Source organism: Alligator mississippiensis, chromosome 10, assembly GCF_030867095.1.
Source record: "Alligator mississippiensis isolate rAllMis1 chromosome 10, rAllMis1, whole genome shotgun sequence".
Lineage (NCBI taxonomy): Eukaryota > Metazoa > Chordata > Crocodylia > Alligatoridae > Alligator > Alligator mississippiensis.
The window spans coordinates 27,596,281-27,612,290 of NC_081833.1; the positions used below are offsets into that span (position 1 = coordinate 27,596,281).

At 48.0% G+C, this 16,010-nt stretch overlaps 1 protein-coding gene across 1 annotated transcript in view; it reads right to left on the minus strand.

Moving 5' to 3' along the window:
• Nucleotides 1-2,473: 2,473 nt before the first annotated feature.
• Nucleotides 2,474-16,010, minus strand: part of CASTOR1 (cytosolic arginine sensor for mTORC1 subunit 1) — a 43,590-nt gene continuing 30,053 nt past the window's right edge. The window contains exons 7-9 of the mRNA XM_006268930.4: nucleotides 15,865-15,947; nucleotides 14,955-15,049; nucleotides 2,474-13,984 (exon numbers count right to left, since the gene is read on the minus strand). Of these exons, the coding sequence (XP_006268992.1) occupies nucleotides 13,919-13,984; nucleotides 14,955-15,049; nucleotides 15,865-15,947 (244 nt within the window). The 3' untranslated portion in view covers nucleotides 2,474-13,918. The remainder of the gene's footprint in view (nucleotides 13,985-14,954; nucleotides 15,050-15,864; nucleotides 15,948-16,010) is intronic.

A 16,010-nucleotide genomic window follows, 5' to 3' on the forward strand; every position in this document is an offset into this window, starting at 1 on the left:
CACCCTCCCAGCTACCTGCAAAGTGGGGACAGCCTCCATTCTACAGAAAGGGAAATAGAGGCACACAACTGCCGTGTAGCTTATCCAGGCTCTCAAAATGAGAGAGAAGCCTATACAGGAATGGACAGCACATCTGCCAGGTCCCAGAGCATATGCTGTCACACTAGTCTGCTTATTTCTGAGCATTCATTTAATTATTCCATCTATTACACTAGCACCTACTGATCTCAGCTGAGCCCAAGGTCCATTAGACAAAGTAGCATACAAACAGTACAACTGCACTGTAGCTGGTGTAGGCACACCAGAGCTAGCTTTACAGGAGTCATCTTAAGTACTGTTAGCAGGGCAGTCACATTACTACTGAGCGCAGGGAAGGTTGCTGACCTACCCGAGCAGGTGGTGACATACTCCAGCAATTACACATGCTGAGCTCCATGCTGTAGCTGTTATCATAGCAGTGAGCACGGGTACATTTATTCAAGCTGAAGAACAGGCATAAGCTAATGTCTCAGGGTAAATCAGTGTTACAATCAAAAGAGAAACATCCAAGGGGAAACTGAAGCACAAAAGGAACAGAGCTGCCCCATGTGTTACATTGGGTCACCAGCAGAAATTTGAGTTCAGGTCCTCCAAGTCCCAGTCCCCTGTCTTATGCTCTAGACCAGGGATTGTCAGCTGGGGATACACATACCCCCCCTAGGGGTACTTGGGAAGCCCCCAGGGGGTACACAGCAGCAGAGTGGAGAAGCGGGGGGCACTTCTGGTTTTGCCACCAGCCCCACCCCCCTCCTCAATCTGCCTCTGGGGGACCCCCCACCCCAGCTAGTCAAGCAGCTGGGGGAGTCCCTGCTTCTGGACTGGCCACTGGGGGTACATCAACCAAAAAGGGTTGAAAACCCCTGCCCTAGACTGTGCTGCCCCTGCTGCTAGTAGAGTGATCAGGGGCTTCTCTCTCCAAGCTCTGCCAGGGCTCTCAGACAGGAAAGGTGTGCATCACACGCAGGAGTAAAACTGAGGAGGCCATATCCTCACTGCACAATCTGCAAACACGAAGGGAAGAGGGGACTGGAATGAGCATGGGACTGAAAGAGGGCTCAGTGCAGCTTGCTAAATTTTCTTGGCTCAACAACCCAGTAGTAGCATCCGCTAGCATGGCATTGCTGTGAAGGCAGATGCTGCCATAATCGTACCCAAGAGGCAGTCGTTGGCATGAAGAAAAGGCTGGCTAATGCAAAATATACTTTCCACCTTATAAGTGTGTAAACATGATTCTTGGCTGAGAAAGATGCATCAGTTCTCTTCCACTTTCCCCAGCTCAAGCTGCCAAACTTGTGGTTAATAGGTTTTACCTCTTGCACAGTGTTGGTATTGAGCTGCCAAGGGAGAAGCATTCATCTGTAATTGTGGTGGAAAGGGCCAGACTCCAGAGCAGCTGCACAGCCTGGAGGGGCCAGACAATCCTCACGGGATACAGCACAGCATCTCCCATCACACACCACCTCCCTGTTGCTGCTCAGCCTGCCTTGGGCACCTGGGTGATCACGCCATGCACTAAACAATGAGAGGTTGTGATGGGGAGCCCATTAAATAAGCATTAAAACTTAAGCCATGCAATCTGTTACCCTGAGACACCTTCCCAGTGAGGGAGGAGGGGAAGGGAGTGGGGGCAGGGGGAAGTCCCTTTGGCAGAAAACTTTACCTTCGGCTTGGACTCTTGGCTCAGTTTTACAAGTGCAACAACACTGAGCTTTTACCTACTACCAAGGGAGGCGATTTGGGTGCGACTGACTTGTTGCCACATGCTGGAGGGTGAAAACCTCTGGTTGGCAGAGTCCAGCATGCCAGCAGAGTAAAGAACAATCTGTGCCTCAAAGCAGGAAGAAGGTTCACCTCATAAAAAAAAAAAACCCTTGCAGATTTATCGTGATTCTGCGTTATTTGCAGAGAAAAAAAAGCTAACTGCTGCCCCAGCAACTCCCACGGGCCAAAGCTCCCACCATCTTCTTCAAGCAGCCCTCTGGGATAAGCAAGCAGTGGCTTTGCCACCCCCTGCACTGCCCACGTCCATTCACTCTGAAAGTAGCAGCTTCCCTGTCCCTGCCCCACAGGCACTTCCCAAGAGTCCTGCTCAAGAAGACAACCCCTGTAAGCAAAGTTAGGAGGGAAGGACCCTTCCCAGAGGATGTTGGGATGGGATACGTGCCCACCTGGAAGACTGCAGCAGCCTCATCTCCCCAGGGGCTGCAGAAGAGAGCTGCTACAATGTCCCCCTACTGCCAAGAGAAGCAACTCCATGGGCCAGCAGCAGCAATACAGAAAAGGACAACTGCTTCAAGAACAGCACTAATAGGAAAATGCAGCTCTAGAAGAACACAGGCCTGCAAGTGAAGATAAATGAGCAGCCCTTTCATTTTATAACTAGCCTGGGCCATGTATTGATTACTGGGCTCAATAAATAGAGGCATACAGTGAATGAGAATTAACCAACAATCTTTATTTGCGGAGCAATAGTACAGCAGGGAGGTAGAGCTGCCTGATGCACCATGTCTTTCCACCTCCCCACACCTCTTGATTCTGGAGCTCATTTTAATTTTTACCAACTGGCCAGGACCAGCCTTCAAAATCCAGGATGAATCCAGTCACTATCTAAAAAGGATAGTTATTATAGGTACTAAATGTGACAGAGGTGAAACTGAAATGAAAGGTTTTGCCCCAGTACAGATCAAAAGGGTGGTTTTATTTATTTATTTTTTTTAAATGCATCCTTTACAGAATGTGCATTTTCTGTTCAGAAATTGGCTCTTTCTGAGCTCCTGGCTGAAGTATACCTCATCTCACCTTGGTTCTCAGGGTCAAGTCTCAACTGCTCTTGCAAACCCCATTTTTCTACTTCACTCCCGTTGCTGATAGACCATCTCCTATGCTGGACACCTCCCACCTGAAATACTGATACCACCTCCTCCTCCTCACATCCCATCCTGCCTGCTCCTTCCTCAGTCCCCCCTGCTCTCACCCCACATCTAGCTGTTCCTTCAGATTTCTACAGGATGCCAAACTTACACTGCTAAAAATATACTCTTGTAGATGGAGATCTCTTCCATTCTCTCCCTCAGGGCTAGTCTTAGAATAAGAAAAGTGATCTAGAAAATACAGGACTAATGCAAGAAACTAGGTTCAAGCTTTCTCCATCACCTTAAAAACTGATTAACTTGTGCCACAGATCCTTCTCTGTGAATTGGGGACCACTCTGCTTTACAGCAGAATGGCAAAGCTAAGTTTCTCCATGATTAAATTGCACAGGTATTCAGTGTGCGAGGGCCATGTGGATACTTTATAGAATGGACTATAGAGAGCTGCAACAGTGGAAGCCACACTGTAGCTGAACCTCAACTGTTTTCACCTTAATGGCATTATAACCTCCCAACACCATCTCATTTACTGGTAAACTCCCACTCTTTGGAGCCATCCAAGTCTTGCTATATCTCATTCTTACTCTTCTGTGTTGTACATGGCTTCACACCTCTTTGCAACAAGGACCATTCCTCCACAGCAGACAACCAAGGATCTGCCCTGGTTTTTTGGAAGGCTTTAAAAACAGCATTGTCCAAATCCCCCAAGCACTGGGACTAGATGAACAAGACATGCACAACTGTTCAACCAAGCATTGGTCACAGCCTCTGCAGTAATCACAGCGTGTCCACGCCAGTGGCCCATTTGTATCATTATCATCATGTTCACCATCACATTTGGGGCCACAATAGTCCAGATTTGGTTTCTCCTGGAGGAAATTCAAGCTGCGGCAACTTGCTCTATCTAGTTTGGAGTTCAAAGGGAAAAAGGATTTCTCAAGCAATAAGAAGAGATGCATGCTCTGTTAGCCTTTCTAGGTCACACACTGGCTAATGCCATAATGCATGAGCTAGGAGTTGCAGGTGGGTACAACATTGACACAGCAACCTGAAAAGATCCTCTTTGCCTGGAATCATACCTGGGCAGCCTTAGCACAAAGCAGGGTGGCATTATCCCAACCACTGACTGCTGCATTCAGGAATAGGTCAGGAGTGTTTTTTGTGGCTACGGCCAATGCAAAGCCTGTTTGCAAAGGTACTGGGTAATACAAAGAATTAAACCTGTGGTTTGTGGCTGTAGATTTGTTTTCTGCCACAGGGAGAGTTTTACCCCTTGGAGAGCTGCCTTCTCTGTTCCTAGGAGAGTTTTTGTTTTCCTGGTTTTTGTTCAATTTCCAAACAGGTCTTAGCTGCAGTCCACATGCAGGGAGACTAGCTCCCTCTAGAAAAGCAGCTTGCCCAGACTGCTCTAATAGCTGGGCTCTCAAGATGCTCTTTTAACCCAGGACAGTTTTGGCTCAGTGACCTTTCCCTCCTACTCCCACTACTCATCTTTTCACTCCAGTACACCCAGAGTGCCCAGCAAAGCAATATCTTCTTTCACAGTCATTCAAAAGGCAGGCTCAATTTAGCAGTGGAAAAGGCTTCAGATCTGTAGTTTGTATAAAAGTTATTATTTCAACAAACAGTTCACAAGACCGCAAAAGGAAAAGGAGCAAAAAGGTCATTCTGGGCTCTCATCCTGAACAGATTCCCTAGTAAATGAACACTACAGCATCAGGACTAGAAGGGACAATGTCTTTAAAAAATAAATAAATACATAAAAATAATCAGGCTTAAGAAATGCTGAGTCTCAGATTGTTGCTTCTCCTATCTTAGGATGGTCCTTTCAGACTTGGAAGTATGAATAACTCTGCTTCAGTCATGTTCTCTGGTCTCCAGTGAACCTGGGCCTATGCTAGTACCCTGCCAGTCCCACTGAAGTGGAAGAATCCACCCACACCCTTCATCAGTGGGGAGCAATGGACACCAAGAACGTTGGCAATTCTGAATGCTTCCTATTAGCTCCCATTTAGGAAACATCTTTAAAAGACCCATTTTCTTTGATACATGTTCAAAATTTTTCCCAGACATTTGTGGAGTAGAAACACCCACTAGATTAAGCATCCCATGCCCAGCCTAATAGTCTTCAAAAGTTGAGAAGCCAGTGTACTAAACCAAAAAAACCTCAAAAAACCAACATGCAAAGTGCTCCCTCAGGCATCTGGGGCCAGAGCTTGAGGCTCAGAAGCAGAAATGGCAAGCAAGCATTCTGGAAACCTATCTGCCTTCCCCTCCTTCCCCAACAACAGGCCCAGCCTGCTGGGTTCTCAACCAGGCAGAGCTAGGCCACTAATAAATTGCAGAGATGGATACTGGGCTGGAATGGCCTATCCTGATGCCATGTTCTCATGGTATCTCCATCATTACAACTAAAAGTTGACATGGATACACAATGTGCTCATCCCACACCCTTCTAGCCAGGGCAGCTGTGCAGAGCTTCAATAGGAGTCACTTTAGAACGTCTTCTCCCATGTTGTGAGGTTACAGAGGCACCAAATCCATCAATAAACCTATTGCTCTATTATGGCTAAATCTAGGACAAATCTTTCCATTGCAGTTATTCTCCCACTTGCATTATGGCAACCATTTTTTGACAAGTATTTTCCATACTGAAGTACCAAGTCTTTGGGCAGCTCAGCAGCCTCAAGCAAGCAGCTACAATGGTCACCACTACACACATGGTTGTTCTATTCACGTATTTTATAGGCAAAATCTAGAAGCTCTCAAGGGGCACATCCAGATGCGTGTGGGCATTTGGTTTCCTAGGGACAAGTAGCGGTGGCACACCTTGGATATCCGGGGGGGGGGGGGAAAAACACACCTGCAGAAAACAGACCCAGCACAGTGCACGCTCCAGCAGTGTTCCCTTACACCGCGGAAAATACTAGACTGTGCAGTATATTTAGGGCTGGACCCAATGATCTGTAAGATCCTTTCCAGCCCCTAAAAACTATGAAACTATGTCAGAGGCTGCTGACGTCCAAGCACGGGAGCACCCCAAATTGCCGGATGTGCTCCTTAGTGGAGTCCCTGGAGGGCTGAGTACGGGAGCTCGAGGAAGAGGTAAGCCAGCTATGCAGCATTGGCCCATGAAGACGATATCAACAATTACTGCCAGGCCGTACTCCAGGGAAATGGAGGAGAGAGGAAGAGTGTGGAGAAGGGGGAAGAGGTGGCCACAGAGAAGACTGGTTACAAAGACCTGTCCAGAGCTACCTGGAAAACAGTTGTCTCCAGGTCCAGAGCATGCGGAGCTAGGGCCACTCCTTCCCGGCACTGCACAACAGGTACGCTCCCCTCACTACGCACGAGATGCCGACAGAGACATCAGAGGAGGTAAGTATTCCCACCCCTAGGAGATGCTGGACACACACACACACACACACACACACACACACACACGACACTCTCCTGAGGGACACAGAGGGACCTATCTGCTGTCCGGACCCCTTAGCCTGAGAGGTCTGCCGTCTCTGTGGGGCCCGCAACTGGGACATTGCAGAGAGGATCCCCAGGCTCATCCGTCTCTCTATTACCCAATGCTCATCCACGTGGGCATGAATGACACGGCCAGGGGTAACCCTGACTGTGTCATGAGTGACTACAGGGCTCTGGGCTCAAGGAATTAGAGGCTCAAGTAGTTTTCTCTTCCGTGCTCCCTGTTGCAGGCCACAGACCCAGGAGGGATGGCTGCATGGAAGAGGTTAACAGATGCCTCAGACAGTGGTGGTATTGCAAGGGGTTGTTTCTTCGACCACAGCATGCACTTGAGAGAAAGGAGTCCTAGGACGAGATGGCATTCACCTCACATGGCGAGGTAAGACCCTGGTCTCAGCCAGGCTGGCTGATCTATTGGACAGGGCTTTAAACTGACTTGGCAAGGGGATGGGGAAACTCCGAAGTGCAGCATACCCAGGGACTGGCACACAGGAAAGCTCCCTTGTGGAGGACACTAACACAAATTTTTGAAAATGCTAACCAAACAGTTCTCCCAGAGGGTCTCAGGAAATCGAGGGCGTCAGCTGGGGGCCTTAGCTGCTTGTACACCAATGCCAGGAACATGGGGAACAAGCAGGAGGAGCTAGCCCTCCTGCTCTCTAGTAGGCAATATGACTTGGTAGGGATCACGGAGACCTGGTGGGACTCCTCGCATAACTAGAGTGCAGCTGTAGAGGGCTACACCCTGCACAGAAGGGACAGAGCAGGGAGAAAAGGCGGAGGGGTAGCTTTCTATGCAAGAGAACAGTACACCTCTCTGGAGGCTGACATTGGCTGCAAAGATAAGCAGCTTGAAACCCTCTGGGTCAAGCTACGGGAGGAGATGAGGTGAGAGAAACCTAATTGTAGGTGTTTACTACAGGTCACCAAACCAAGGGGAGAAGCTGGATCTGGAGTTCTCTCGAGAACTGAGAGAGGCCGCGTGTGCAAAGGACTTGGTTGGCATGGGTGACTTCAATTACCTGGACATAGCTTGGGAGGAACACTCAGCTAGGTCAAATTGTTCACAGTTTCCCCGACTGTAAAAATCAAGGCTCTCTTCCTGACCCAGGAAGTGCAAGGGCCAACCAGAGGTAATGCTCTTCTAGACTTGGTCTTGGCCAAGGGAGATGATCTGGTGTACGGCATGAACACTGAGGGTAGCCTGGACAACAGCGACCATGAAATTATCAGGTTCACTGTCCACTGCAAGGTTGACAAATCAACTAGCAGGATTGAAGTCCTGGACCTCAAAAATGCTGACTTTGACAGGCTCAGAGCATTAGCAGGGGAGGCAATGTGAGACCAGGAAGGGAAGGTGAATGGGGTGCACAGAGTGGCCATTGCTCAAGGATATGATCCTCAAAGCACAAAAAAAAAAAAAAAAAAAAATCTGTTCCAGGAAAGAGGAAAGCAGAAGGGCTGGCAAGCCCTCCTAGCTTAATAGGGACATTGCAGTCCTCTCAAAAGAGAAAAAAGGAAGTGTATGCACAGTGGAAACTAGGGATGGTCCTCAAGGATGACTAAGACAGTGGCCAATATATGTAGGGAAATGATCAGGAAAGCCAAGGCAGCAACTGAGTTTAGGTTAGCTATGGGAGTCAAGGACAATAAGAAGTCCTTCTTTAGGTATGTAGGCAATCAAAGGAAAACAAATAAGTGTGGGACCCTGCTTAACACCTCAAGACAGCTGGTAACCAACATTCAGGAAAAAAACTGAACTCCTGAATACACACTTTGCTTTAGTATTTCACCAGACCATGGGGAAAACGCTCATAGGGGATATGCCAGGACTGACAGCCTCCCCACTGTGGATGCTGAGTGGGTGTAATACCAGTTAGAAAATCTAGACATGTATAAGTCAGCAGGACCAAACGGACTCGATCCGAGAGTGCTGAAGGAGCCGGCTGAGGTCATCACAGAACCCCTGGCAAAGCTCTTTCAGAATTCGTGGTGCACGGGGGAAAATCCCCGAGGATTGGAAGAGGGCCGACATTGTGCCTATCTTCAAGAAGGGGAAGAGGGAAGACCCAGGCAACTATAGGCCAATTAGCCTAACCTTCATCCCAGGGAAAATCCTGGAAAAGCTCATTAAAGAATCTGTGCGATACGCTCGCGGAAGGTAAGATTCTGAACGACAGCCAGCATGGCTTTGGTAAGGCAAGACCTACCCTACCTCTGGAACGGGCTCCCAAGGGAGGTGGTGCTCTCCCCTACCCTGGGGGTCTTCAAGAGGAGGTTAGACGAGTATCTAGCTGGGGTCATCTAGACCCAGCACTCTTTCCTGCTTATGCAGGGGGTCAGACTTGATGATCTATTGAGGTCCCTTCCGACCCTAACATCTATGAATCTATGACAATCTCATCTCCTTCTATGACCAGGTCTCTTGCCACCTGGACATGGGAGATGTAGTAGACGTTATATACCTAAACTTCCAAATAAGCTTTTGATCTAGTATTCCACAATATCCTTGTGGGGAAAACTGGAAGATTGTGGGATCACCTGCTTGATGGTTCAGTGGGTGGAAAGCTGGCTACAGGGTAGGACCCAGAGAGTTCTCATGAACGGATAGGTGTTGTCTGGGCATGAAGAGGCCAGTGGTGTCCCTCAGTGGTCCGTGCTTGAACCAGTGCTTTTCAACATCTTTAATCAATGATTTGGATGAGGGAGTGAAAAGCTCACTGGCCAAGTTTGCAGACCACACCAAGTTATGGAGCAGTGTGGTCATGCCAGAAGATAGGTTGCAGATACAGGTGGTCCTAGACAGGCTCGAGAGTTGGGCAGACTGGACCCAGATGAAGTTTAACACTTCCAAGGGTAAGGCACGCCATCTGGTGGCAAACAACCCTCAGCATACATACAGGCTCAGCGGCGATAGCTTGACGTGCACCACGGCCGAAAGGGGCCTAGGGGTAATGATTGACCATTGCATGAATCAGACATCAGTGCGAGTGCGAGTGCAGGGCAAACAACACACTGGCATGCAGAAACTGATACATCTCATGTAAAACTAAGGAAGCGATACTCCCACTGTACTCAGCACTGGTGAGACTGCAGTTGGAGTACTGCATCCAGTTCTGGGCACTGCACTTCAATAAGGATGTGGAAAAAACTTGAGGGTCCAAAAAAGAGCCACCTGTATGATCAGGGACATGCAAGGCAAGCCATATGAGGAAAGGCTGAGGGAGGGACCTGGGCCTCTTTAGCCTAAAGATGATAAGGTTGAGAGGAGACTTTATAGCAGTAAGCCACTCTCTCAGAGGAGTGCATCAGGAGCTCGATGAACAACTGTTAACTAGGGTACCCCTGGGGAACACCAGGAGCAATGGATACTAATTCCTGGAAAACCACTTCAGGCTTAATACCAGGAAAAACTCCTTCACAGTCAGGGTGTCCAGGCTGTGGAATAAACTCCCTCCAGAGATGGTGCAGTCACCTACCCTGGAGGTTTTCAAGAGGAGACTAGACAGCCCCTCACTGGGGTCACCTAACCCCAGTTGTCTTCCTGCCTAGAGCGGTGGGGGCTGGACCCAATAATCTGCAAGGTCCCTTCTAGCTCCTTACAATCTATGAATCTATGGTGATGCAAACATGTTTGCAGCATCATATACCACACAACTGCGCTTGTCTGGACATCCAAAAGGTCAGGAACCAGCAAGATTGATTCCAGTTTCCCCAGACATCTTAAGCCCCAAGCACAGCAGTGGGTTTGGATCGTCTGAACGTGGCTTGGCTGGCCAGGAGGGACAGTCGCATCATAGTTTAAGCCTATCCTACTAGCTGAAAAGAACTTTCAAAACTTGGACCTTTGGGACTAGATTTTCCATGTTCAAGAATTTCAATGGTTGGGAAATCACAGCACTAGGATAGGAATGTAGGACTGAAAGGGGGTGGGAAGGGGCTTCTCATCCATCAAGCCTAGTCACATGCATTCACAGGCAATTTGTTAATCTGAGGAATTATTGCTTCAAATCTTCATGCAACCACAGTTACAAGGCACAATACCTGAAACACCAAGAACATCCCCATAACTTGCCATAGGTAAAAGCAGTGGAGAAAAGAGTACAGACAATGCCCTGCTACTGCAACAACAGGAAAGTAACTGGGTAGAAGATGCTCAAATCTTAAGAGGACTATGCCTCAACTACAGAGAAAGGTAAAGAAGCCCCACAGGCCATGCCAATCTGATCTAAGAGGAAAAAATAATAATTCCTGCATATTTGGCAATCAGATGTGACCCTGAGTAAAACAGCAGCCTGCTCAACCAGAAACCTCTGAATTTTCTTAATACTGGTAAGAGCCATCAGTGTATTTCAGACCAATGCTTCAGAGTAAAGGAAAGCACCCAAACACAGAAGGCAATAGCATTCAGGAGGAGAGAAAAAAAAATTTCCTGGCACCAACTGGCAGCCAGCAAGAGCCCCAAGGCATGGAATTACCAAACACCTTCCACATTATGAAAGTTATCTTAATACCCCAACCTGGGGACTGCAAGCACCCAATTCCACATCTCACATACTGCCTGGTGAATGATAAACTGTGTCCTATCAGACCATCCTTTCATAAGCTTATACAGATCATTCTTAAGGCAATTCTGGTTCTTTGTGTGCACCACATGGCTTGGAAGACCATCCCCAAGCTCCACTACTTAGATATCCTGGAAATTTAGAGTATGATTTCTATATAAAGTTATACCTAGCAAGTCCATACCTACTTGACCTTGACTGCTTGGGGTTTTTTGGCCTTAAAGCCTTCCCACCCCCAACATTAACTCCATGACTGCTCTTGTAAGAGTGACCACATCTTTCCACCATTCTCCCTCCATCTCCTTTTGTTCAATTCAAGGTGAGGATGTGCTTCTCCATCCTTATTTAGTGCTGTACCCCCTGAGAATGCCATGAGGTTCCTTAATGTTTGACCTTTAATAATGTGAAACTGAACACCAGGTCCCTTGGAGGGGCTATTTCCTGCATTTCACCATCAGACAGACACACAAGAGCTTCAGGTTTTTGAAAATGGAGTTTTATTGACTCATTTAAAAACTATGCAAAAATAGAAGTTTTAAAGGAAGCTTGGTTTTGCTGGCAGACCCTTTCTTGCATCAGCAAGAAACTCCACAGGAAGTCAAAGGTCTTCTCTAGGCACTGTATCCAAGAGAGCAGAGGCCACTGCCCAGGGACTTGAAGCCTTTTCCAGAAGGCAAAGTCCCATGGCTAAATATGTTCTGAGAAACTAAGCTTAGCCCCAGTAAAAAGCAAAGCTCCACACCTAAATCTTCATGGCGGCAAAACAGCACACCAGTTAAAAGAATGCTTCCAACAGCCCTGGTTCCAGGCTAGATGGTAGCTTGGGGGAAGAGGGTTGATATGACAGAACACAGCAGGAGTAAGACATCAGGATAGTATTACCCCAGCTGGCAGTGTTGGTACTGTCCACTCAGCCAGGCTTTTGTAGCAGTTAGGGCCTTTGAAACAGAAATAAAAGTAGCAGTTTGAAATCCAAGAAAACCAGATTCTTCCAGCTTTTTAAGTCACTGATGAATGATGAATCTACTTCCTGTAAAAAACAGCTACACTGAAAAGGAAAATTAATCACAGGAGTGTTTCATGGAAGTCTTTTCCTATGAACTTGAGGGGCAGTGTCACTCCTTTACATTGTTTATACAGGCTCTAGAGAGACGAGCATCACCCATTCACCTAGAAGCAGCTTCCGTAGCCTGATGCCGAACAGGGTGGCCACCACCCAGGAGACAGACCCTCAGTGACACACCAGAAACCTACCACCCTTTCTGGTATTCAACAAGATACCAGCCTAGCTGTGGGCATTCCACTAAAGGCAAGAGACCCAAGAAGGTCCAGTCCTAAGAAGGCCGTAGAAAAAAAGGCACGAAAAACAAGGAGGGGTAACAGACCTTGGCTTCCAGAAGATGGAATTCCAGGCTCCCAGCGCACCCCCGTTTAGAAGGGAAATACTGACTTTTTGCTCCAGGCAAAGGTGACCGGATTACTCCATCCCTTGAAATCAGCATGATAAAAACAATTAAGCTCCTGGATACCTCTATGTAGATCATGAGTGTTGCTACAGCTACTACCCTGACTACTAAAGACAACATGGGCCATTTCAACACAAACCTCTTGAACACGTGCTTCTTTCCCAGCACCACTGCTCCAATCGAGGGAATTCTTGCCATCATTCACTACCAGCAGCTTTGCACATTTCCACCATCCTCCCTTCACGCAATGCCCATTCCCTGAAGTAGGCAGCAAATCAACCCAAGATCCTTTGGAAATGGGATTGTTTAGCACTTTCCTCATGGCACACGCCCCACCTGAGGGCAAATTGGGAAGTCCAGAGCACACCTGTCAATCAGCCACTTCACCACCAGTGCTGAAGACAGGGGATTTACTGTTTGGAATACAGAAAAATTTTTTTAAAAGTGCAACATTAACTGCAGCTAGCCAGCCCCAGAATGGCTTTAAAGCCATGGGGGAGCTTAGCCCACAAAGGGAAGAAGTTGTCCTAACAAGCTTTCTGGCCCTCCTTGCCTGGGAAGGCATTTCTACAGTAAAAGGTCAATTTAGGAATCTTCAGCCTCTTAGGTTAATTTGCACATGGGATTCTGTATTGGAGGCAGCATGTCTATCCCAGGCTCTCAACATCAGGGTCATTAACACTATAAGACCCAGAACAACTCATTTCTCTCCACACCCTTGACCACAGAGAGGCTACCACAAGCATCCCTTTCCACACCAACCCAATGGCCAACGTGTCTCCTCATGCCATCAGCCACTGCCTCCTGCTCAAAGAGAACATTTGTCCTTGGCCATATCCACCTTGAGATGCCCACTAGATATAGTCTAGGAAAAGCAGACCCAGCCTAGGAAAAGCAGATGCCTGAACCTGGCATCAGCAAAGTCAGGAGAAATTAAATATAGGAAGCTCAAAGCAACTGTGAAGTTAGCTACAAAAGTAGTTAAAGAAAAAAAAAAAAAAAAAAAAAAGAGTGCCCAATTGAACTGTGAGCTGGGAGAACTCATCAAGGGGTGTGCAAAAGATCTCTCCCTAGTACCAGTTCATAGTGCATCATGTACTCTGCTCCCTGTTTCAAGACAGGATGTGGGGAGAGTGGAGATAGAAAGGGCGTTGAATTAGGCAATACTGAACCTGCAAGAGGAAACAACTGGAGTTAGCTCATGGGATGCTCTGGGAAGAATTGAGCTCATACTCTTGCAGAGTGACAAGAAAACTCTCCTCTTGGCATCCACCTGAAGACACATGTCCTTCTGACCCCATGTGCAGCAGTTCAACCCACTCTCCAGAAGCCTGGAAGATGAACAAGAGGCCCAGGCCAGCTGTCTGTGAAACAGGAGTGGAGTGTTCTCTCTCCGTTCCCATGAATGCTTGACAATCCCAGTGTTGTGTCAGGCAGTGAGCTACACCCTCTCATCTTTCCAGATGGGTGTTAGAGGACAGAGGAGACACCATGCCAGTTATCTCCCACTCTCCTGGCGTTTCTGGAGCACTTCAATGACACTGCAAATGCCTTCCTCTGGGACCTGGCAGAGAGAAAGCAAGGTCTATTATTACCAGTGCCAATCCTTGATATAGGCTGCATGTCTGCTCTGCAACTATAGGTCACTACCTTGCCTGCCACCAATTGGGATTGGAAGATGAAGCTGGAAAGATAACTGGACAAATGTCTGAGTTGCTGCCTCGGCAGTTCCATAGGGAATGCTCTAGTTTCCCTATTTTAAAGGGCATCCAGGTCTGATTTCCCAAGCTCTCATCTCTAAACTTGGCAAGGACAGCAGTTCTTATGCTTCTCCTACCCCCATGCAACTTGGAGAAGGTACTTCATCACTTTAGGAAGGAAGTGGTAGCCAGACAGGGTTCACCCAGACCAGACTTCACCTCTTCTTTCAGGCCTGCGTGCAGAGTTGGCACAGGCAGCTCATAACACCACAACAGCCAAGTGCTGACAAACCTCTTCCTCCCCCTTTGAGGTCCCTCCCACCACCCTCAGGGCCTCTGCATCACCACAGGAGTAGTTTCTCACACTGCAGACCAGGCTCAGAGCTTATGCACAAGGGAGCGGGGGCCAATGGGACTCATTCTTTGAATGAGATGCATTCCAGTGCCTCCCACTGTGGGCAGTCACCACACAAAGGGGAATTGAACCCTGCACTGGTGGGAGAAGGACCAGACTGAAGTGCCACCCGGCATGGAGTCACTCTAGGCTAGGAGAGACAGTGAGTAAGGCTGGCACTGTGCAGACATGAAAAGCCTAGGTTTAAGGCCAATGGGGAAAGCCTTGTTCAGACAGTGCAGGTCAGGACAGCCTCATTTCTGTGGAATGTCTGGTCCTACAGCCTCCCAATTGGGCTCTCCCTTACACCCACCAGCTGGAAGTGACTCCAATGAGTACAAAACAGCTCACCATCAGACTAAGGGACAGGAAGTTAGCCTGCTAGCATCATTCTCATTCCCTTGGTCCTTTTCAGTCTGCTGGGAAATAAGCTGACTTACCAAAGCATGGTCAAAGTTAAAGGTGCTGATGTAATAGGCCGATATGTCTGCATCAGCCAGGGGCTCAGCAATCTGAGCTACGATCCCACACTCATCTGCAAAAGGGGAAGAGGGCACAGTGAGATGTCAGTGTGCTTGAGAAGCCTAAACAGTGCTTGCCCCCCCCACACAGCTCAATCATGTCAGCTTCGCCCCCATGGCCTCTAGATATGTAGCTGCTAGACTTGTGCTGAAGAACTCCCAAGGTGACTACTGAGATCAGTTTATCTTGCCTTACTGGACAGCTGGCACTCAGGTAACTTAAACTTGCCCCTCTGCCACTGAGCATCAATAGGAGTAAAAGTCTAGAAAGAAGGAAGCAGCAAGACAGATGGTCTCACACCAGTATCCAGATGACAATGATACATGAAGAGATGAAGGATGGATGAAACACTAGCCAAGGACCTCAGTTCTTTGCTCTGACATGGAATTCTCCTGCAGCCTTAGGCATGGCACTTCATGCTTATTTATACTGTGGCTGTGCCATATCCCAGCTCAACTGGTCATGCCCACACTTGCTACCACATTCCAAAGGCAGAGATATGCCTGCAGAACCCCTCCATGTGTCTGTAGTATTTGAGCAGCTGCCAAGCAGCTTCACCAGCACACTTCTGGGTTTAGAAAGTGGCCACAGGCATGCATCAACAGGTCATACTGAGGGACAGCCCTGCCAAGATATGCTGCAGACATACATTCATCTGGGCTCAGCTCTTCACTAAGGCAAGCAGGGCTCTTATTCCCGTTCTCACAAGTATGCACCAAAGACCACTGTATTACAGATGGAGGCTCTCAAGTATCACATGGCAGGGGCCATAGGTGCATTTAAGGGAGATAACAGATGAATGGAGGGTGCTGTGAAGATTCCCCTTACCAAAGCCCAGAGGCTGCCCACCAATTCTCACCATCCTCCAGAGCTCGCCTGTGGAGCTGGTCAGCAGCAGGTTTCTGGGGAACCTACAAAAATAAATAAATAAATAAAATAAACCTGGTCACCAAGTACATTATCCCTACCTTGGA